The 24,891-nt window shown below is 33.4% G+C and overlaps 1 protein-coding gene across 2 annotated transcripts in view; it reads right to left on the reverse strand.

Annotated features, from left to right (window-relative positions):
* LOC124365050 overlaps positions 1 to 20,541 on the reverse strand; it is a 55,132-nt gene extending 34,591 nt beyond the window's left edge. The window contains exons 1-4 of one of the 2 annotated variants that reach the window (XM_046820956.1): positions 20,421 to 20,541; positions 5,620 to 5,906; positions 4,789 to 5,022; positions 123 to 331 (exon numbers count right to left, since the gene is read on the reverse strand). In XM_046820956.1, the coding sequence (XP_046676912.1) occupies positions 123 to 331; positions 4,789 to 5,022; positions 5,620 to 5,899 (723 nt within the window). In that variant the 5' untranslated portion in view covers positions 5,900 to 5,906; positions 20,421 to 20,541. The remainder of the gene's footprint in view (positions 1 to 122; positions 332 to 4,788; positions 5,023 to 5,619; positions 5,907 to 20,420) is intronic. The other variant, XM_046820955.1, reaches the window with a different exon arrangement.
* Between the last annotated feature and the right edge of the window lie 4,350 nt (positions 20,542 to 24,891).

Genomic DNA, 24,891 nt, shown 5'->3' on the forward strand with positions numbered 1-24,891 from the left:
TAAATACCAAGTCACAGCATAGATTGTTATATGAAATACATTAAAAACATTTTACCAAATTCTTACTGCTGTACAATCAGCCTTTTGATAACAAGAACAAGTTGAGAGGCAGGACTACTTACACCACCCTTCCCAGAGATGACACAGTCGTTGGTTTTGTCAGCAGTTATGTCGGTAGAACAGTCAACATAAAGCACACCGCGATGGGTCCAGTGTTGCCATAATACACTGCCAGAGCGTCCGTCCAGTGCCATCACTCCGCCCAGACACGGAGACACTCCTGGCAGATAACTGGGACACACCTCCTCTCCAAGTCCCATATCGTCCGCTCCTATATCAAACACACACAATATAATACGGAACAATAATTTATCAAATTGATGACAGTCTAATTAATTATTTTAACCGTTTACCATCAATTTCTGACTATATCGATGTATCATTTATGGAAATACTTTTATACCAACATGTGGTTTATGATGCAGTTTCCAATTACCACCAAAACAAACAACAGAATTCACAATATATTTGGTATTTTAATTGAAAACATTTACAATTCAAATATAGCTTTTGGATATGGATGTAAACAGGTAGATGAGAATTTGATATATATATTCCATTATAGGGTTCTACACCATGGGCTTCAATAACTCCAATGTAAATCTTATGAGAGTATTTCAGAACAGCTGATTACTAAAACATGCATGTATAGCTCAGGTATTTATTCTATCTATTGTAGCTACAGCGATTTTAGGAATCTAAAACTTATTTATATACATATTTGCTACCAAACAATACCTCTTACATTCCAGGTGTAAGATAAATTCTAAGAAACAAAATATTCCATTTGTATGTGTTATTTTAATGTATCCTGATAATAAGAATTAAAATAGTTTAATTTCAACAATTAATTACAATTAATTAAAATTAATTTCAAATCTGGTAAAGGAAAGTCTACTCTCCTTACCCTATAACAGTTTTGAATTAATATATTTAATCAAATTATAATAAACTAATTCCAAACACTCACCAGTAACACTCAGGAAAAACACAGAGCAAAGAAAAAGGTTCAAGCAACTAAAACATAAAATGAATTTGTTAAAACATAAACAAATAAAAACGTAAAATCTCTATAATGGAAATAACAACTTAAAATACTGATACCTTGGAATTGATATGAGTGTAGAGAACCTGAGTTACCACCCAAAGTGTTTGACTAATGTTTAAATCGTTTAAACATGAACAGTGTCCATGTTGAAATATAAACTTCTATCTGGTCAATACAAAACAATAATTACACCGGTTTTGTGTGCCTATCTGTGTATAGACATGTTTTCTTGTATCACTTAACCATGCCAGATGTTCAGAAAAATCCTGTGTCCTTCAAAATACCCATACAAGTAAAATGGTGACTTTGACTTGACTTTCCTTAAAGTTGAAATTGATTAATACTGTGTTCTTATTAAATTTCATAAGTACGCTATACTATTTATATATAATTAGATACATAAGCATGACTTATTTTTTAACCCTCATATTTATTTTGTCAATGTAGTCAAAAGTTGATAATATTTTTTAAGATTTACAATACAAGTTTGGATAATGTGTTTACAAAAAATAATTACTAAACCTGTATAGTATTTCTGTAATGTGGAATCTTTACCATGTGTTCATAACCGCAAACAAAGAGTGTTTTTAAATGGGGAATGGTCCAATGAATTAGTGATTGAGAATGGAGTACCCCAAGGGTCAGTATTAGGTCCCCTTCTATTCTTAATTCATATAAATGACCTCCCTAGTGTTATAAAGGCAAAATCTTTATTATACGCAGATGATACAACTTTCTTAAATGTTCACACAAACTTTAACACACTACAAGACCTTGTAAATCAAACATTTACCGAAGCCTCATTGTGGTTCAGGTCAAATGGTTTTTTATTGAATGAATCCAAAACCCAAAACATTTTATTCAGCTTAAGGCAAATCCCTCCATCCGACATAACCAATGATTTCTTTTCTTGTGTTAAATTTCTAGGACTATTTATTGACAATAACTTAACATGGACCTCTCATATTAAATATATTTCCAAAAGATTATCAAGAGTAATTTTTCTTCTTAAACGAATAATGAATTGTGTGCCTGAAAGCTATGTAAAATCTACCTACTATGCCTTTTTCCAATCTATAATTAGATACGGTCTTGTAATATGGGGCAATAGCACTAGAATTAATGACATTCTCATCCTGCAAAAGAAGGTGATTAGAATAATGACTAAAGCAAATCCATTGGACCATTGCAAACCTCTTTTTGTTGAACTAGAGCTGCAAACTGTTATTAATTTGTATATTTTTGACTCGGTTTCATACATCCTGAAAAATATTCCAGCTCTCACTTTTGGCAGCAACATACACAGCTACAATACCAGAAATAAAAACAACATTGCAATAGAACACTGTAGGTTAAGCAAAACACAGCAGAGTCACATTGTAACTTCTCAAAAGATTTATAATAAATTAAGAAATGTAGTTGATAAGTATCCAACAAACATTTTCAAAGCTAAATTGTATACTTGGTTACTGAGGAATCCTTTTTATGATCTGACTGAGTTTTTTAGTATTCATGAAGTGAATTTCTAGTTTTCCATTTCTTCCTGTTTATTCTTATTTCTTTCTTCTTATTTACTATACTTTGTTTCATGTTTTGTATAACATTGTAATGTTTTTAATTGTATAATATTTTAATGTTTTTAACTTCCTAGATAGGTGCTAATATTATAGGTTATAGTTTTATTTACAATTTTACAGTCCATTTTAAATAGTTTGTAATAGGGATTGATCAGGATGTTGTTTAGTACCTAAGTTTATTCCGTTGTATCATTTATGAAATTGTATTATTTATTATGTAGGTATGAAGATAGGTGGAAGAGAGAAATTCTTGGCAACTTTTGTTGAATATGTTTAAATGTTAGATTAATAATATTGCCTCCAGACTATACCACTTAGGTGCATATTTGACTTTGCTGATGCATTTTTGTAAGATGGCAATAAACATATATTTATTTATTTATTTAACCATTCACTTCTGGTAATGGCATCAATTCATCCACATTTACAAAAATGAATAATTACGACATGCGTACTTTGTCAAATAAAAAATAATTCAACCATCACCTTTCAGCAACTGTAGTATGGTTAGGGTACTAATTTGGGCTGTGTAAGTATTAATTATAAATCAATTAATTCCTATTTGCAACTTTGCATTTATCAATTATTTTTATAAAGCAAACTTAAGTTCTATTAACCCTCTAAGTGGCAAGCGACGTCTGAGACGTTCTATTTACGCCGCCGTGACGTGGCAAGCGACGTCTTAGAAGTCGCTTCACATTGCCGCTTATTGCTAGGCAACCGATAATTATTTTTTACGCCTAGTTTGCACAGTTGCGTTCACCACTAAATTTCAAATACATTTCATATAGTATCATCAACATCACGATGAAATAATCAATAGTACTAACTGAAATAATCCTAAGTTTTCTCCCGCGGTCTGTGGCAAAACTAGTTGAATAGGCCTACGTGACTGTTTCGTTTCTCTTGGCTTGTACATATAGCTATATATTTTCTTCATTATTATAACATTGTCTATCTTTTTGGTTTTTAATAAATTTGGCATTGTTTTTACGATCTTGTGTTAGTTTGTTTATTCACTGTTTCCTGGTACCAAATTTCATTTTCAAGTTTGATCACAAACAAAAAACTAAAAATAATAATTTACTGTAATAAACTGATCTGGTAGATCTGTAAAAAAACTCTTTCTCTTCAAAGTAAAATATAGTATGCAAAAATTCTACAGCATTTAGGTTGTGTTTTTACCAGTTTCAACAAAATAACTTTTTTTGCTATTTTGCAAAAAATTTTTATTTTTTTAAATTTTTAAATTTATTTTTTTATAATTTTCAAACTTTTCCCTTTGTTATTTGTAGGTAATTATTGTTTCTACCTTTTGTATATAATGGATTTTCTGTAACTATGTGTTTGTTATTTTTTACAAAGTGTCAAAGTTACAATTTTAGTTTGGTCAATCAAAACTTTTTGGTTTTTCACATGATAAGTCCAATTCAGGTTTCAAGAAATCATTTTATTTTGTCATAATATGAAAATTCAACTCTTTCCGAAGAATTCAGTATGCAACATGACTAGGTTAGAGTAAAAAATATATTTTTGGTGAATTTTTAAAAAATACTCTTCAAAGTGGCCAAAAAGAGCTTGCCACTGTGGAAGTTTAGCATCGCCACTTCTAGGGTTAAATGTTGCCGACATGAACTGAGGATCCCAAAACTATCCAAATCATTACAGGCACGGTATATCATTATTTCAAAAAACCATTGTATAGATCTATTTTCTTTGTAATAATTATAACGTATCCCAAACATAATCCCATTATTGTATTTAATTCTTTTTGAACATTTTGTACAATAAATGTCTGGGCATATAGTTACCAATGAAGTAAAGTAGTTTGAATTGCACACAACACACACACACACACACACACACACACATTGCTGTACTGTTGTTTGTTGTACATTGAATTTTACAACAATGTAAATGCATTGAATTATTACAACGATTTAAATATTGAATTAGTGTGACAATCTTCAATAACCCCTTTATATCACTAAATGACAAACCAAAATTCCCCAGTTATAAACTGTCTCTTAGTAAATTCTTCTTCATGTTCAAAGTTACCAAAAGGGCTGTACAATATTCCACTTTAATTGATAAAAATTATACCTGTCCCATATCCTACTATGATGTCTTGGATACCATCTCGGTTGACATCATTCAATTTCAAGGACGCTTCTGAAGTCAGTTTAGGGAAAGTCTTGATCCAAACATCCTGAGTCTTCATATCGGTGCAGGGAAGTACAAGTTTCTTGTGTTGGACTATATTTTCTGACCAGAGGCGTATTCTGTCCAATGGGAATGGGAACATGTTTATCACCACTACTACTAAAATAACCAATCCTAGAAGAAACATAACAAAATAATCATTAATAAACAATTAACAAATTTATTCTTAATAAATGTTTATTACTTGGAAAAGTTACACTGGCTGCATGTAAAAGTTACAATATAGCAGATTTTGAATAGACAATAAAATAATTATTACAAAACAATTTGTAAACAGTAATTCATTATTAATTAATGTATTTCAGTCACTGGATAACAAGACAATTAATTATTTAGTCTACCAGTTGTTTGTTATACATCCATCTAAACTGTAAAATGCATACATTAAAAGCCTAATCAGAAAAAATTATACATTATCCATATTTTTCCAAATGAAAAGTGTTAATTTAAAAAATACTACAGTTTACTTTAACTGAACATTTAAATACAACCAGATAGAGAAATTAACACTTTTTAATGAGTCCTGAAAGGATTAACAAATCTTAAATTTCCAAATTTATAAAACAAGATGTTTCTGAAGATTTTCCTACAATTTAGAGAACATTAGGGCATGACAATAAGAGTATGTTAATACAAAATGTACACACCAAAATTGTGGGGAGCTATATGTCTTTACAAAAACTGGTACAGATAAATAAACACTGATCTTACCAAACAAAGCAACAAGTGCAAGGAGCCCATAGCAACAAGGGACGCAGAACGTTCTACATTGTGGTTGTTTGCAAATCTCAGGATGGAATTGACTGCCTGGCATTGATTTGACTTTTCTTCTTGGAGCCATTAGAGGACGCTTGGCCCCCCTCTCCTCGTCCATCTTGAAACCATTTCTCCCGTCTCGTATGAAGACTTCGTCATCCACATCATCACTGACATCATCATCATCAAAACTGTCCCGAACAGCAGGTTTGTTGGTTGTGTACATAGTCATCATCAAAATGCTGTAACAATAAAATAAAGGTAGCATTATACAATATGAAATAACTCTGGCAAGAAATACACGAACCAGTAGGTATCTCTCTTAATTTGGACTGTAATTTGGTAAAGTTTTTACACAAGGGAAATCTAGTAACTTTTTAAGAAAAGGGATGGAACTGATTAGACTTTTACTTAAAAATAAATAAAGAACGAAAGTTAACAGAGGAAACTAAAAAAAAAAAAACAACAGAAAAATGATTACTTTAATTTTATATACGGTGTGTCTTCAAAATCATTCTTCAAAACCATTTCACATTTTAAGTTTCTTTATTAAAAACTTAAAAATTGCAATGAAATTAATACAGATATAAAGAACACATTGAAATGTATAACCTTGGTTTATTTTAAAGTTTGACATGAACACCATAAATTGCCCTGCAGAAGTCTAAACTGACCTATTGTTATACTTTAACAAGAGTTCGACTGCAGTTCAGATTCATAGCTTTAAATGTGTTTAAATATTTTAAATTGTTTCCCTGTAAACAAAATGCTTTTACTCAGCTCTGTAAATAAAATCCAAAGGGGTGAGGTCAAGTAAGTGTGATGACCAAGTCTTCCACCCACCACATTCTATCCAGCTTTGACGAAATTTTTCATTCAGAAAATTATGAACAATTTTAGCACAATGAGACAGCACATTTCTTTCTATATTATAAAAAATCAATTTTTTACCAATTATTTCCGGAAATTTCAATTAATTTAAAAAGCTTAGAAAATTTTCATTACATTATTGATAGAGGCATGTTACTATTGTTGAATAACAAAATTAAGTCACTTGATATAAATGTTGAGAATTAAATGAGCTAACAACAAAAATGGTTTTACATACAAAACGGAAAGTGATGCCGACAAATTAATTGTTGATACAGCTATTAATTTGGAATAAAAAAATGTTATAAGTTTCAGAAAATATCCATGTCTTGAAGTTATTAACGATATTGGTGGATGTAGATTGTGAAATATATTTTCTAAAACCTTCTCAAAGCAAAGATCAATAGAAAATATTTTCATTGAAAAGCTTGGAAAAATCACTACCAAAATGTAAAGAATATGATATTTTTTACTTATTTTCACAGGTTGTGATACTTCTTCTGTGTTTTTCAATAAAGGAAAAATTAAGTTTGCCAGAAATTTTGAGTAACAAAATAATATACACGACAGCAGAAATATTTTTAAATATCAATGAAGACTCCGATAAAACATTTTAAGTGAGTGTAGTATGTACATCTGCGATGCCTTCACAGATATAGATCAGATAGCTTCTGACCTGCAGAATGCTATAATCAATAGCTTCCACGACAATTGTCCATTGCGACGGGGGAAGAGTCGAACCAATACTAAGTGGTGGACTGCGGGACCTCGCTCGCAAAAGGGCTAATGTTAGGAAGCTGTACAATCAATGCAAAAGGAGCCGTATCTGGGAGTCCTATCATAGAGCTCTAACAGAATACAGCCTAGCAATTAAAAAGGCAAAACAAAGTTCCTGGAGGCAGTTTACACAGAAGGTAAATGAGTTAAGCGCGGCAGCTAGACTGCAAACGTTTACTAGCCTCAGGTCCAACCGGTCACTTGGGATCTTTAAGGTCCCAGGGAGGTCAACACACTTCCGGGTCTAGTGATAGCTCAAACTTCTCCTTGAGACTCACTTCCCTGATTGTATCTTTGAGAATGACAACACTGGAACGTCTGGTAACCATGAGGCAGGCTCACGGCCAAGAGCTTATCGTGGTAGCTGGGCCATTGCCAGAAGGATTGTCACTCTCTCTAAAGCCAAATGGGCAATTTCTAAAATTTGCCCCTTTCAAATCTGCAGGAGGGGATGGAATCTTTCCAGCCCTGCTTCAACAAGGGCCGGAGAATCTCCTTACCCTTCTATGTGAACTATTCAGGGCGAGCCTAGCTTATGGGTACATACCACAAGTCTGGCGTCTCAACAGGGTGGTCTTCATCCCTAATAAAAAAGGGAGAGTGGACTATTCTGTCCCTAAATCTTTTCGTCCCATCAGTTTATCTTCGTTTCTACTGAAAACATTAGAAAGACTGGTGGAGAGGCACCTGAGAAAGGGAGTTCTCTCAGACACTCCCCTTCATCGCAACCAACATGCATACCAGCCAGGCAAATCCTGTGAATCAGCACTGCACCAACTAGTCAGTAGGATTGAGGATAGCCTGTCCGCCAAGGAATTGGCATTGTGCACCTTCATAGACATTGAAGGAGCTTTTGACAATGCTAAATTCACTGCAATGGTAAGTGGAGCACAGCGACGTGGCCTCGAGCCAGCTCTGTGCCGGTGGCTTAGGGCCATGCTGTGCTCCAGACGGATCAGGGCCGATCTCAATGAAGAATCGCTCGTGATCGCACCCACAAGGGGATGTCCTCAAGGAGGCATCCTGTCACCTCTACTGTGGAATCTAGTAGTAGATGGTCTACTTGAGGACCTTACTAACAATGGAATCTATGTCCAAGGATATGCAGACGACATAGTCCTTATGGTAGAGGGAAAATATACAAATGTTGTTGTTGATATCATGAATACCAATCTTCAACATGTATACAACTGGTGTCAGGGAGAGGGACCTGAAAGTAAATCCCTCTAAGACAGTTAGTTGTACCATTCACTAGGAAAAAGAAACTAGAGTCTCTTTCTAGGCTGAAACTCGCATCCACACAGCTTGAGTGGTCAAAGACAGTCAAATATTTAGGACTGACTCTAGACCATAAGCTTACGTGGAATGATTCATCTTAACAATATCCTGCACAAAGCAAAGTGGGGCGCTCATGACGTCCAGGAGACTTGCAGGAATCTCATGGGGCGTAAAACCCCATATAGCACTATGGCTTTACAAAGCAGTTGTAAGGCCTCAAATCACTTATGGTTCGTTAGTCTGGTGGACAAAGGTGAATCAGGTAACTGCCAAAAGCCAAGCTTGAAAGCTTACAAAGGCTTGGTACAATCTTTGCAACCGGAGCATTCAGGAGCAGTCCCTCAGCGACCCTCGAGGTGGCTTTAGGACTTCTACCTCTTGATGTCCATATAAAAGCTGAAGCGCGTAAGTCAGCTTATCGGCTGGTGGTTGCTGGCTTGTGGAGGAATGGCGCGTCTAACGCGAGCCATGGCGCCATCACTGAAGCTGTAAACCCAAGCGCTATTCTCGAAATGGTCTCCGACATAATGAGAACGGAGTTCGTATTTAATAAGCCATTCTCTGTTGACTTCTACTCCAGAGATGAGTGGAAAATCGCAAGATAACATCCCAACAATAAGAAAGAGCTTTGTCTGGTACACGGATGGCTCGCTTATTAAGGGTAGAAACTGGATATGGAGTGTTTAGTCAATCCCCTAGAACTGCCCTTTGCAGCAGTTTGGGTTCGGAACTGCTCCATATTTTCAAGCCGAAATCTATGGTATCCTAGCCCTGTGCCAACCTAGGCCTCACTAGAGGGTACCAGGGAATGAACATCTGTATAATGTCAGACAGTCAGGCAGCTCTTAAAGCTCTTGACTCCAACAGCATCTCATCCATGCTTGTGTGGGAGTGCTTTAACACTCTCTGCAAGCTTGGATCACGCAACTTTGTGCGTCTTGGTTGGGTACCAGGGCCACACAGGCATAGGTGGTAACGAGAATGCGCCGACAGGCTTGCCAAAAGCGGAGCAAGCATGCCATACACCGTCCAGAACCGAGTTGTGGTATAAGCAAGTCAGCCGCTTACCAAAGTATAAACAAATGGTCCAGGAAGACACACTGCTTGCGGTGGCAGAGTCACCAAGGACAAGCACTCGGCAAAAGACTGCTTGCTGATTCTAGCTCCGGCTTCACCAGATGGCTGATGGGGCTGGGCAGGGATCGGGTTAAGCAAGTGATTGCCTTAATCACTGGACACGGCCACTTCAGGAAACACCTAAACACTCTAGGTTTACGACATGAGGACTTGGAGTGCAGACTCTGCAATAAGTCTGAAGAGACTGCAAAACACATAATACTGGACTGTGAGAGACTGGGAGCAAGGAGAAGGGCTCTTTTCGGTGATAAACAACCAGGCGACGAACCAGATGCTAGTATCGGGGAAAAGCTTCTTAGCCTAATTAAGGGCACAAAGATAGGCTTACCCCTCTAACATCAAAGGGGCACACAATAAGCTCAGGTTGACGTGTGAGGATCTGTGAATCCACCCCAAATACCCAAAAGAAAAAAAAAAAAAAAAAAAAAAAAAAAAATGTACATTGGGTTTATATGCAGCTTCAACAAAAACTTAACTCCGTTCTAATTACCTTTCCTTAGTGTTATAGTTGTAATTATCTTTAGTTCCTCTATATCTATGTAGGTGAAATTCCACAAATTAATTAAAAAAAATACTTTTTAAAGCAAAAATATATGGTCAAAAAATAAATTTGTATAATAATTTGTTTAACCAGTGAAAAATTGAATTTACAAAAAATCTCTTGGTAAACATTGCAATTTATAGTTTACTAGCTGTTTCCCGCGGCTTCGCACGCTTTTCATAAGCGTTACCCGTGTATATGCACTTCTGACTCAAGTATATTATATTTCCAACGCCGATGTAGAGTTTGCTTTGTTGCCACGATCAAGAAAATCTGTGTATGTTTATAGCCATTGTACACGTACATGTGTTTTATTATAAAGTGGTCTAACACTCAAGCTGTAAGTTCAACCAGAAATTTATCTTCAAGACAAATATACATCATAACTTAGTGCCTTCAAATAGTGTTTGGCTATTAAATATTCGTAACTGTCTCGTAATTGCAGTTTATAATGTGCAGGCGCTTTGAAAACTATTATCTTTGGCAACGCCACCTGGAGGCGAGTTACATCAATAGACATAGCATAGAAACCTTCGTGGAAAAATACATATACATACAAATTTTTTGTAATGATCGGTTAAATAGTTTACGATTCCATATATATATACATTAAATTGTATTAATGGCAATAGCCTTATTTAATTTCAATAAACATTGAATCGCAAAAAATGTTTATCTCTCACCCGCCAAGTGAGAGATCCGGGTTCGACTCCCGGCGGAGCAAGTACTTTTTGCGATTCAATGTTTATTGAAATTTTATATATATAGATAAACAAAATCCCATGAGAACCATATAAATTCATTCACTGTAATTTGTAATCTGAGGTTTTAACGTTTAGAATGCTCCAGGTGCTCCACTATTTTACAAGCAATAAAATACAGTGAACTCTTTATTGAAATGTAATCATGGCCAATACTTCATTAACAGCTGCTTCATTATTAGTTGTTTTGTAGACCTATGAACATTAGTTGAATAGATAAAAACTATTTAAAGTATGCCCTTAAGCCGCGTTTACACTGGAAACAAAACATGTTTATAAACAGTGTTTCGGAACAATGTTCCTCAAATCGAAGAATAACTACTTGGAACAATGTTTATAAACAATGTTTCGGAACATAAATTCGGTGTGTCTCCACATGTTTCTTGTTTCCCGTAGAAAGCGGTAAGATCAAAGGGTGTTTATAAACATTGTGGAATGTTTCGGAAACACAAGACGTTTAGATATAGGAACATTGTTAAGAAACATAAATCATCAGGTCTACCAATAATTTTTTATGCGTTCTGTTGGTAGAACAAGTTGTCAGTATGTTTTGTTTCGATGGAATGAAAACAATGGTGTCATACAAAGTCAAGGATTCCAAAAATGTGTTGCTTCTATCGACTTGTCATGAAAAGCCATCAATTGATAAGGACTCAAAAAAATCTCTAATCATTGAGACATACAACGCAATCAAAGGTGCAGTTGATACTTTGGATCAAATGTGCCATCAAATGACATGCAGCCGAAAGACGAGGCGGTGGCCATCATGTGTATTTTTTGGCATAATAAATATCATGCTAGTAAATTCATGTTATTTACACTAGTAACATGGTGAAAATGGGCCCGAAACCGCTTTCAAGGAGAAACTTTGCAATGCAAATCCAATATGACCTCATCACACCATGGTTTCAGCACCGTATGAACTACCCAAACTTACCAAGAAATCTCCGCTAATCAATTGCTGAAATAATTAAGGCACCTCTTCAAACAAACAAAGTTAATGTCCCTCAACACCCCCGTCGAACAATTTGTGGAATATGTCCATCAGCAAAACGGAGGATGACGGCAATCTTTTGCTGCCGATGTGCCAAGCCAATCTGTGCCGAGCATCGCGGAAGATGCTGTGTCCATTGTATAGATGAGATTTAACCATAGACTTAGTTTTAAAAAGGTTTACTAAGCTGTATAATAAGTGTTAATACGCAATTAAATGACATTTTTGTAAAATAAAATGTATTTGTACATTTTTTGAATCCTGTTGTAATTTTTACGATTCGTTAGCTTTAACGTAACTTTTTGAACACTTTAGCTCTCTAGGGTTAAGGTCTTTGAATAGGTCGCTTCCACTATAAACACCTCGTGACGCAAGTGAAGGCCTTACCCAGAACCTCCTGGGTTCTCTGTCATATAACAAAACACAGGTAGCGGCAGCTAGAAGAAGAACATCCTCCTCGTCAGACGTCATCAAGAGTGGCTGTCCTAAAATGTTTAGGAACATTGTGTGCAAAATATTTCATGATAGTAGCAAAATATAAACAATGTTTATAAACATGTTTTGTTTCCAGTGTAAACGCGGCTTTACTGTGGGCACACAGTGTTAAAAAAAACATAGCAAGATCAGAGAACAATAATCCTTTTAAATAAGACTAAAGTGCTTTTCTGTAGGTGATAATTTAAAGTATACTACCATTTCAAAAAAGACCTTACAATAGATTTAAATCTACGCTGGTACCTAAAATCTTATTACCAGTCTGCATATTGTTTACATTATTTAACTAAATACCCATGTTTACTAAAACATAAGTTGGCCTAGTGGAAAGCTATGAAACATTCATAATAAAAGTCCAAGTATTAGAATATTACGTGCTTCGCTTGTCAAAGTTACATATTAATAAAAACTGAATTCCTAGCACCCAAGATGATTAAAGTCTTAAAAGTAATACAAATTGTACATGAATAGACAATAGACAATAGACAATTGCTTTATTTTCGTATTCATTAAGAACAGAAATGGCGTCAAATATGATAAGACATATAGTCAATTAATTGTAGATAAAAGTTGCTAACTACATTAACAATTAACATGTTTAACTGACAGTTTAGGTAGCTATTTCTTTAAAACATGATAAAAGTTTTACCAAAATAACAATTACAAAATACACATATAATTTACATATTTACATTGGTTATATTCTTGAACTCTTCAACACTATATATTGAAAGGTTGGGTGGCTATATATTTATATATTGACCCTCTATAAAATATTTGTATTTGATCTATAATTCATTGAGAAACCATATCAAAACTAAATAATTATTAAACCGTAAATCTGCAGTATTCCTTATATTTAATAAAAATTATGGTTTATATTCAGTATCATGGATGCGACAAGAAATGTTAGCACTGTAACATATTCTAAATTTATTCATGATATAATAAAATTAAAATACACTGTTAGTTTTTAAATTCTGGAATTAGTGCTAAGCAGTAAAAAAGTTACTTATTCGAATTTTAAAAACAACTAACATAAAACAAAACGTTTAAACTCTGTGTTTTTTCTATGCGTTTCATTTGGTGGTAGTGTATTGATCTTAGTTAGAAATAACATTAAAAGTAAATAAAATTATTAATTCCCGAAGTTGAAGATCTTATAGTCTAAAAAGAATTTGAATGTTGTTTTTCGGAGATACTGTAAATAAATTTTAATTTGTTTTAGCATGTATTTATAGATCCCTACAGCAAGATCTAGTTGAATCTTTTCTAAACAGACTTGATTTTTTTATATAATCAAAAATTCCACATTATTCCATATTAAATTCCACAGTACATTAAATGGTAAATTTAAGAATATACTCATTACAGGGAATTTTCACATTAATGTATTGAACAGAGACAAAACATACAGTAATTTTGGTAATATTTTATGTTCTTATAATTTAGTTTATAAAGAAATTTTCTTATTACAGTTACCTCAGAAGCAGAAACTAGCGTATATAATTTCCTCATTAATATTACAAGCAAGAAAGTAAAAACATCTGGTATTATTATAACATGTTTATCAGACCATAATGGGCAACTGTTTGAAATTATTTATGTAAAAAATGAACATCATATAAATAAAAAGTGTTGTAAAAAGTGTTCAAAAACTAACATTGATTTATTTATAAGGTTCTTGGCTAGTGAAAATTGGTTAGACGTTTACCAGGCTAGCATAGAAACTAAGTGTGGTGTTTTTTCACTCAATATTTGTTCATATCTTTTAAATTAGCTTTCCTAAATAATTATTCATTTAAAAAATGAAAAAACTTAAATATTCAGATTTTAGATTATGTAAAGATTAAAAAGGAAAAAAATACATAGTTGGAAAAAACATATAAGGTTTGGAATAACTGATGATTTAAAACTATTAATTAAGCAACTGAAAATTGAATCTAACATTTTAAAAAACAGCGATAAAAAAGGTTTTTTGTAGCAAACCAGTTAAAATCAACTTGGAAAATTATCAAATCTGAAGTCAACAATGGTGCCAAAATCACCAATAACATAAAATTAGTTCAGGATGGCACATCCATATCAGACCCAATTTTGGTTGGTAATATGTTTAATGACTTTTTTTAATGTTGTTAATAGATTTGTGCTTCTACATATTCAGAAAAATGTTGTTAATTAAGCGGATCTTGAAAAATTGCCTCTAGTCTCAAATTATTTCAAATTTAAAGAGGTTGATGAAGAAATTTTTAAAACGATTGTAATGGCTTTTCTCGACAGGAATCAATGATAAACCAATTTTCTTCATTAAACAGTATTTCCCAATAATCTCCAACCCACATAGTCAATTCATCATTAATATCTTGCCTTTACCCATCCAAATTGAAAATTGCTAAAGTTGTTCCACTCTATAAAAAGTGGAATTTAAATAGTCTAACAAGTTACATTATTACGATGGTATATCATTTCTTTGTTTAAAGGTTATTTTTGACGATGGAAGGATTGTGAAGGAAACAGGATTTTTGAAGGAAACAGGATTTTTCCGGACATTTGCCATCGTTCAGTGAAACAAGAAAACAGTAACACTACGTTTCGAGATCTGCAATCTGATCTCTTCTTCAGGTAAAGAACTAACCTAATACATAATCTACATACATAATCTAATACATAATCTAATACATAATAGGTATATCATTATTACTTGTATTTTCCAAAATTTTTGAAAAAGTAGTATATAGTCAACTTTTGGATTACCTAGAGAGAGTAATCACTTATTGGATGATGAACAACATGGTTTCTGACTACAGAAATCCACGATAACTGCAGAATTAATTTCATTGAATCAATAATAGACTTGGTTGACAGGAATGAAAATCATTTAAATTTTCCTTGACTATTCTAAAGCATTTGACAGTGTGTCACATGATGAATTACTTTATGTACTACTGTATACAATTTAAACATTAGGAGTAAGGAGGAACATGAATTGTTTCTTTTGTACATAAATCATCTCCCTGCAAACATATCAAACAGTCTAATACTTTATGTAGATGATACGTCTGTGCTTGTTAAATCTAAGAATGACGACAAATTGAAAGTTAAAATCAGTGAAACCATAACTGAATTAAAGGAATGGTTTGAAGCAAATGGACTGAATCTAAACCAAGAAAAAACTAAATTTGTAAAATGTTATACTCCTCAATCAAGAAATCATTATTTTAGTGATTTAGAATTTGGATATCAGAGATTTTCTATTAGAAAAAGTACCAAATTTTTGGGGATAGAACTAGATTTGCATTTAAATTGGACTAAGTGCATTAAAACTATTTTAAGAAAATTAAACTCAGCATGCTTTAAAATGCTTATTTTGAGACATACCATAGATTTAAAAACATGTTTAATCATATATTATGCTTATTTACATTCAATTCTTCATTATGGGATTGAGTTCTGGAGGTTTTTAACAGATATAGATAACATTTTTAAAATTCAGAAGAAATTTTTAAGAATGATGGCATTTTTACCTTGGAAGGCTTCTTGTAAGCCTATCTTTAATGAGCATACAATTTGAACTGTACCAAGCCTAATAATTTTCCCTATTAACAGTGCAGTCTAATTACGACAACCTTTGTAATGAAAACCATAAACACAATGGTTTTCAATATCCCAGACATCGTCTGAAAGTGGTGGAAAAGACACCATCCTACATGGAGAAAAAAGTTTTCAATAAATTACCTTTAAGGTTTATGGAATAAATGTATTCAAGCGCATTCCGAGATAAGATTAAGGAGTTGTTACTTAAAGAAACATGTTTTAATGTAAGAGTTTTTAAATTTTAAGCACTGTATTACTGTTTTTGTAAATGTTGATTTTTATATTTTTAAGTACGTCTACAAGTTACTTAAAACTCATAATTACTTGACATTTACTTCCTATGATAAATCAATTATTACCCTGTTTTATTGTATTGTATGTTTGGATAATTTACTTATACAAGAGTAACAAGAGTAGTGTAGCTTATATTTGACAGTGTCATCTGTTTTATAGCTGTGCTATATTGTGGAATAAGTGGTTTGTGGCAATAAGGATTTATTTATTGCTTAAATCTTATAAAGAAAACAGACAAAAATGTAATCAAATTCAAAATAGTTTTAATAATTTATGCAGCACATATAAATACACTCAAAATAGTAGTATTCCAACTATAAAACATACAGTCCCTCAGGGATCTATCCTTGGCCCTCTTCTATTTCTTTGCTATTTAAAGGGGTTGCCAGGTGTGATCAGGGGATGGCTCAGTGTGGCTCTATGCTGATGATACCAACATGCACAATTTTAGGTAAAAGTCAAAAGGAAATTGAGCTTAAATCATTTCTTTCTTTCAACTGTAAAAGAATTTTCAGATAATAGAAATTTAATACTAAATCCAAATAAATCAAATTTTATTTCATTCTGTACAAAACGAACAATACCAAAATGAAAGTTAAATATTTCTCTAGAAAATTAAAAACTGAATCAAGTAGAAAACTCAAATTTTCTTGGCCTAATATTGAACCAACTCTTAAGTTGGGATAACACGTTGACCATGCAGTAAATAAAATGTCCTCTGGTATTCTACAACAAATATCGAGGGTAGCAATATTGAAACCTTAAAACAATTTATTTCACATTAATGGATTCACACATATCTTAACGGTATAAGCATGTATGGAGAGCTACAACAAAAATTTAGATTGAATTCTTTACCAACAGAAAATAAGCGTTTAGAATAATTGAAAATTTGGAACCAATGAATCTGTCTAACATGTTTCTAAATAAAAAATCCTTACCGTATATGGTCTATATATTTTTCAAACTATCATGTTTGTGAAATCAAATGAAAATAGTATACCTACATTAGGAGCAAATCATGATTACAACACTCGCCATATAAATTATCCATTAATTCCAAAACATTACTTAGAACTTTGTAACATAAATAAAGTCCACAAGTGCAGGACAAAAACTTTTGTTATTTCTTCCATAAGAGTTTCTTAAAATTTCACAAATTGCGTATTTAAATAAAGTTAAAATAATTTTTAATTGAAGAGTCAGTACACTCATTTAAGGAATATTTTGTGGTAACTTAGTTCATCTTACAATTTAGTAATTAATAAGACATATTGTAAATAGTAGCCTAACCGTAAAATCAGTGTTATCATTTAAATAATATTTTGAAGTAAACTTCTTTATTTAATGATCTATGTAGTTACTAAATAGACGTATTGTAATATAACAGTAACGCTATTCTGTATTTATACTGTACATGTTGGCTAGACTTTAATAAGCGGCCTACACTCGTCATTCAATTGTTTAGATCAAACTTTTCGATTCTTTATTTAGAATTATTCAATATTGCAATAAATTAAATTTAACATAATATGTCTTTAACTTATTAATTAATAACGTTTAATGAAAACAATAAACAACAATCAATACCTTTCTGAAAATTTGATCATTGTGAAAATGTCAATTAATACGAGGAAATTGTGAGATATCATTACAAAGTGACGATATTTGTTTTAAGTGGCTGCAAGAGGTTTGGCTCCTGGAAACCCATCTTGTGATAATTATCTGCAATAGAGAAATGAAGACTCGTGTCAGAGGTGCAAACATGGTGGTGTTTAGATGCCAAAAAAGTGGTGAAAATGTTCTTACTGTCATGAAAAAACGCTTTTGCCAACACTTTCTTTGAAGGTTCTAAGTTTGACATGAGAAATATACTTACTCTCATGTACTATTTCTCTATGAACTAGTCAAACTATGACTTTTTTTATGTTAGAATGCAGTGACGAAAAGCATAATGTGTTGAGTAAAACTATTTGTGACTGGCTTTCTTTCTACAGAGAAGTATGTTTTATTTTGCTAGATGATAAGTTTGACAGGGAGGAAAGGTTGGGTGGTCCTGGGTTGTAGTGGAAGTTGATGAATGTAAAATAGGCAAAAGAAAGTACAACTGTGGGAGATTAGTTGAAGGATTTTGGGTGTTAGGATTGGTAGAAACTGTACCTGAAGGGAATAGAAGAGGGTATCGATACAGACTCGAGATCTGTCCTGACAACAAGGGAGACGCGGAAACTCTGATACATTTGATATTTAAAACATATGAAAGCAGAAACAGACTTGTGGAAGTCTTACTTTAATTTAATTGATCATGGGTTTGTACATTTTACCGTAAACCATTCTGAAAACTTCACTGATCCATTGGCCGGTGCAAATACCCAAACTATTGATAGTTCTTGGCAAGCAGTAAAAAGAAGTTTAAGAAGTGGAATACCGGCAGACTACCTAGCGGACGATTTCTGTGAATTATTGTACCACAAGGAAATACATCTGTCTGGGGAGAATCCTTTAATTCATTTTACAAAATCAGTTGCTCACTGCTATCTGGAAAAACAAATACTGTATTGTAAAGTTTATCTAATATGTTTTGTTGTGTTTTATGTTATTGTTAAATTTAAAAGTCGTATTATTTTTTTTGGGTAATGAATTATAATTCTTGTTGCTTATCCGGGCAAGTAAATACTGAACTGTAAAGATTATCTAATATGTTTAAAAAAGTGTTGTTATGTTTTATATTATTGTTAAATTTAAAAGTCGTATTATTTTTTTGGTTATTGAATTATTATTCTTATTGCTTATCCAGGCAAAAGTAAATACTGTATTGTCAAGATTATGTAATATGTTTAAAACAGTTTTATGTTAATGTTAAATTTAGTTTATTAAAAGGCGTACTATTCTTGTGGCTAATGAGTTATAATTTTTGTTGCTTACAATTAACAATGATATAATATCAAAGTTTATAATGTATCGAAACGTTTGATTAAAACAATCGATTGACAAGCGTAGGCCGCTTTTTAAGTCTACCCTACATATACATTGTGTAAATCACAGATACAGTGAATTTGAATTTGAATATATAAAAACCAGCACATTCACTAGTACCGACAACACAACAGAAATGATTTTCAATACTCAATCCATAGATTGAAGTTAATTGAGGGATCACTTCATTATTCTCCAAAAAAGTTGTACAATAATCTACCTGGATACATTAAATGAAATCTATAAGTGATATATATCCATTTAAAGAATCAGTAAAAACTTATTTATGTGATTTTATGGTATTACCAAATTTAAAACAATCATAGCCGAATGTATTGGTTGCTGCTGACATTAGCCATTATACTGTCTTTGGATAGGTAAATTAAATACAAGGCTAAAATCAGGAGAATTTGACCAAATAAAATAAGTAAACAGAAAAGTACCCAATAAACAAACAAAAAATATAAATATATAATCTTGAATAGCGTTTTGGGTGGGTGTACTATAAGTGGCCACCACAACTAAGCTATCAAAACATCGATATTTCTGATTATCTACACTACTAAACAAAAACAAATCAAAATAGTGAACTGAATTATGTTATACCTATTTCATATTAACATAATTGCTCCTATACGTTAGGTCTTTAGTTTTAGGACATGTCAACTTTTTTTAGCCTCTTTTTTAACACAGGCCTTTTTTATATGTCACTACTGACAAAACATTTATTAGTTCTAACTAGGCTTATTGGTCTGAAATTAAATATAATCTTAAAAATACAATAAGGAACATTAGAACCTGAAATAAACATACACAGTTTATCTTTGTACAGAAAACTTAACTAAATTACAAGATTGTAAATAATGACCAACTGCAGAAGAAAAGAATATGTTATCAGTTTCCAGGTTTCCATTTCAAAATCTACCCAATTTCCATGACTAAGGTGTACAAGAAACAGAATAGTAGGTACATTGATTAAAATTAAATTACAACGTAAATAATATTTTAATATAAAAATAAACAACAATTTGAAACTCACAACTAACTTTAACAATAATTATTGTACTTAGATGATGATAATTCACAAGGTGCAGTAAACACTGAACATCAAGCAAATGAGCAGACGACACTCAATATGTTGTTTATACTATCAGCTGGCTGTCAACTTTTTCGCAACCAACCACCCTATCTCAAACCAACACTACAAGAAAGAAGATCTTGTTTATTCAAGTAGCTATAAGAGACACTTAATAACTTCATATATTAATTTTTTCAATTAAACATTATTTATATTAGTTTTGAAATAATAAATATATAAATCTATACATACAGATTTCATTACAACTATAAATAAAGTTATTAAAATAAAATTAAAACCTTCTTTGACGCATGTACATAAAACTGAGATCCTTCTTTAAAAAACTTGTCAGCAACAATATTAGGGTCACTCTAGCTTTTCTACTATATTGAATTATATTTATTTTCTATGATAGATTTTGTTTTATTTTAAAGGCATTAGCTGATTATGCGTCATATATCTTTAGTTTTGTTACTTTAACTTTAAATCTTTTTCATAGCCACAAGCCACATTTTCTTTACATTTAGGAATATATTTATATAAAGACGTCTTGCTCTCCTGTACAGAGTTCTTTGACAGTGGTTAAAATAAAAATCTTTATAGACGAGTATAACTCCAACACCTCATCTCTGTGTCCATGTTTCAGTATTCAGTTTAATGTTGTATGTGTTTTTATTACATTTAATTTTAAGGCTCCGGATTGGTATGCTTATTTATTTATTTACATACGCTATACACCATTTTACATTTGATATAGGTATTTATTTATTTATTTATTCATATACGGTTAACACCATTTTACAATATACAGTAATTTTACTTGCAGCCAACATCAAGATGAACAACAATATATTCAGTATAAAAGAATAATTTATGATATTAAATACGGTAACCTGTAACATAACATGCAAAGTATGAACCAATATTATAACAAATTCAAAAGATAAATATATATGTATGAGAACTTAACATATTCTGTTTCAACTTCCAACGGTCAAGGTCCAATATACAACAATATTACAAATATAATTCTACAAAGACGGCTAAATCCAAACTCAGTTACAAAGGGTCAAGCCAAACATGCAACATCACTCAAACCAAACTACTACTTACAAGCTATGGGTCAAGCCAAACATGCAACTGGACTTTATATATATAATCTTACACATAAATAGCAAAAAATGAACCAATATAATTTATAATAATGACTTTAGCAAAAGCTATAGCAATAGATAAATATACATGGCTTGTAACAAATATTGACAATGATCATAACAAGAGGTAAAAGTATGTAATTACAACGAATAATTAACACACAAAAGCTACAACTTACACCAAATGCATATCAGCTTCAACAAAAAACTTAATTCATTTATAGTGAGGACAGAAAAGTAAACAGATACATGCTATCAGATAATAACTACAAGATATACAAAATTTAGGTGAGCGAAAATATGTACAAAAAAAAATTCAACAAACCAACAATTACTACATAAATAAATACAACATGCATAAGTTACTGCAGCAGGACATGCCAGCTCACAAAGCACTGAGTTTCCTGAGTTTTCTCCTAAAAGCATCATCAGACATAGCGAAAAAATCAAAGTCAACAGGAAGGCTGTTCCCCAGACGGTGGAGACGTAGTATGGTACTGAAGAAAGAATATTGGGTTGGACAGAATCTTCTTTCAAAAAGTTGTCTGGTTCTAAGAGACTGGTGGGCACGAATGTCGATTCTCCCAAGCAGATCAGTTGAGTCCACAGTGGCTGAAATGATCCCCTTTAGGAGCATTAGATCAAGGACTTTACGTCTGAAATCCAAGGATTGAAGTCCAAGATGGTGGCTTAGGTCATTCAAAGGAACATCCGCATAACGAAATCCAAGTTGTACACCAATGACCCGAAGAAAGTTTCTCTGAACACCCTCAAGAAGATCAATGTGGCCTAGTTGATATGGTGACCAGACAGGAGAACAGTACTCCAGGATGTGGCGAACTAGATGAATATAAAGTGTCCTTAACGCTCCAGGAGAAAAACCATCCTTGGACACTCTGATAATAAATCCAAGGGCCGAACTTGCCTTCCTACTAATACAGTCTAAATGAATGTCGGGACTCAATGTAGATGTCATTGTAACTCCAAGGTCCTTGACCACAGAAGATCTTGTAAGTGGCTCTTCTCCAAGAGAAAAATTGAAGATCAGAGTGTCAGTTCTTCGAGAGAAGGATAGTACTGCACATTTAGATACATTCAATTCCATTTCATTCTCAGAACACCACAATAGTACGTTATTCAAATCATCCTGGAGCAATCTGCAATCAAGTTCTGAGGCTACTTCATTATATATTTTAGCATCATCTGCAAAAAGTAATATTTTTGAGTGTTTGATAACATAAGTCAAATCGTTTATAAATATGGTAAACAATACAGGGCCCAACAGAGAACCCTGAGGGACTCCAGAAAGCACAGGGAAGGCCCGAGAGGTTGCCCCATTATATCTGACCTTCTGGTGACGACCACTAACATAGCTTTCAAACCACCGCAGCATGGGTCCAGCGACACCCATATTGCTAAGCTTAGCCAAGACATGTACATGGCTCATCCTGTCAAAAGCCTTAGCGAAGTCGATATATATACTGTCAACTTGATGACCTCTTGCAAAGGCTGATATAATATCATCCTGATAAATTACCAGATTTGTTAAAGCTGATCTTCCACTACAGAAGCCATGCTGGGCCCTAGATATGTGACTCTTAAAGAAAAAAGATAGTCTAGCAAGAACCAGAGATTCAAACGCCTTAGCCAATGTTGATTGTATAGAAATTGGCCTGAAATTTTTTATATCGGAGACAGCTCCACTCTTGAAAATGGGTGTAATAAAGCTTGTCTTCAGACATTGGGGAAAGATACCCAAGTGCAAAAATCGGTTGAAGTATAAAGTCAAGTGGGGAGCAAGAATGCAACTGCAGTACTTCAATATCGAGGGTGGTATGTCATCAGGCCCCGGCCCCTTATTAACATCCAGAGAAGAGAGGATCTTTTCAACTTCGTCACAAGAGGCAGAGAACTCAGTGAAAGAACCGATAGTCAAGCAGTCCCCATAGGAAGGTCTCCTAGTGGATGGCCTGAACACTGAAGAAAAGTGATCGGCAAAGAGTTCACAGATGTCCTGAGATCCTTCAGCAGTCTTACCATTGAAACACATCCAAGCATTAAACCTAGCAGAGTCCTTAGTATGATTTATGTGAGCCCAGAAAGCCTTAACATTGGTCTCCATAGCACCTTCCACCCGCTCAATATACAGCTGATAGCAGAGTGACGAAAGTTCCTTACACTGCCCTCTCACGCGACTAAATTCCGTGTAAATATTCATATCAGAAGTAGCCTTATACTGACTATGAAGCTTCCTCTTCAACAGAACCAGTCTCATCAATTCCGGGGAGAACCAACAGGGAAAGGAAGATTTCCCTAAACCTTTCATTGGAGTCTGAGATTTAATTAGGGAACTCAGGCTAGTACAAAAGTGTGTAAAGGAATACTCAATATCTTCACAATCATCCAAAATAGGGTACTGCCAGAGTTGCAAGTCTTGAAAGACCGCTTCCATGTTGCATCTTTTGAAATCATACTTATTAACTGTATTTCTTGTTTTCATATTGCCATTGCACACAACTTCAATGTCCAAAGGAGGATGATGGGACTCGACAGGCATCAACGGATCCAAAGCCAGCTCAACCGATACATTCTTCAATGAGGAGAATACAAGATCCAGCACAACTTCCCGGTCATTCTTAACCCCATTAAACTGTTGCAAGTGAAAGAGGTCAACAAAACCCAATACAGACCGAAAGGAAGAATCCCGCTCAGCATCCATGGAACATGTCCAGTCCCTGTTAGGCAAATTGAAATCCCCAACTATAAGAATAGGCCCCTTTGTGCCTGCAGAAAGTAATGCCTCCTCACAGGCAACACAGAAGTCCACATACTGGCTGGCTGGCATGCTGGGTGGAAGATAAACAGCACTTAGAAACATAGAAAAACCAGTAAATCTAACCGATGCAAAAACACACTCAACAGGGCAAGCACGATGCACTATCTCTTGGGAGACCAATCTGTCATGAATACCCACAATAACACCACCACCGCTCATCTTGTTTGAGGTTTCATCTGAACGATCGCAACGATATATCTGATAATGTGTAAGGCCAAGTTCAGCATCAGCTATATCGGGTACAAGGTTTGTCTCTACGAGGATAATAATATCATAATTACTTTCAGCAACGGCGAGCTTCAAAATATTTAACTTACTTCTAAGACCATTGACATTCTGAAAGTAAACATGCAGATCGGTCTGGTCTTTAAAGTTTATTCGTTTTTTGATATGCCTTTAACGATAGCAGGGATTCCATGGGTGTATTTGATGGTCAAGGAAG

The sequence above is a fragment of the Homalodisca vitripennis genome, chromosome 6 (genome assembly GCF_021130785.1).
Source record: "Homalodisca vitripennis isolate AUS2020 chromosome 6, UT_GWSS_2.1, whole genome shotgun sequence".
Classification (NCBI taxonomy): domain Eukaryota; kingdom Metazoa; phylum Arthropoda; class Insecta; order Hemiptera; family Cicadellidae; genus Homalodisca; species Homalodisca vitripennis.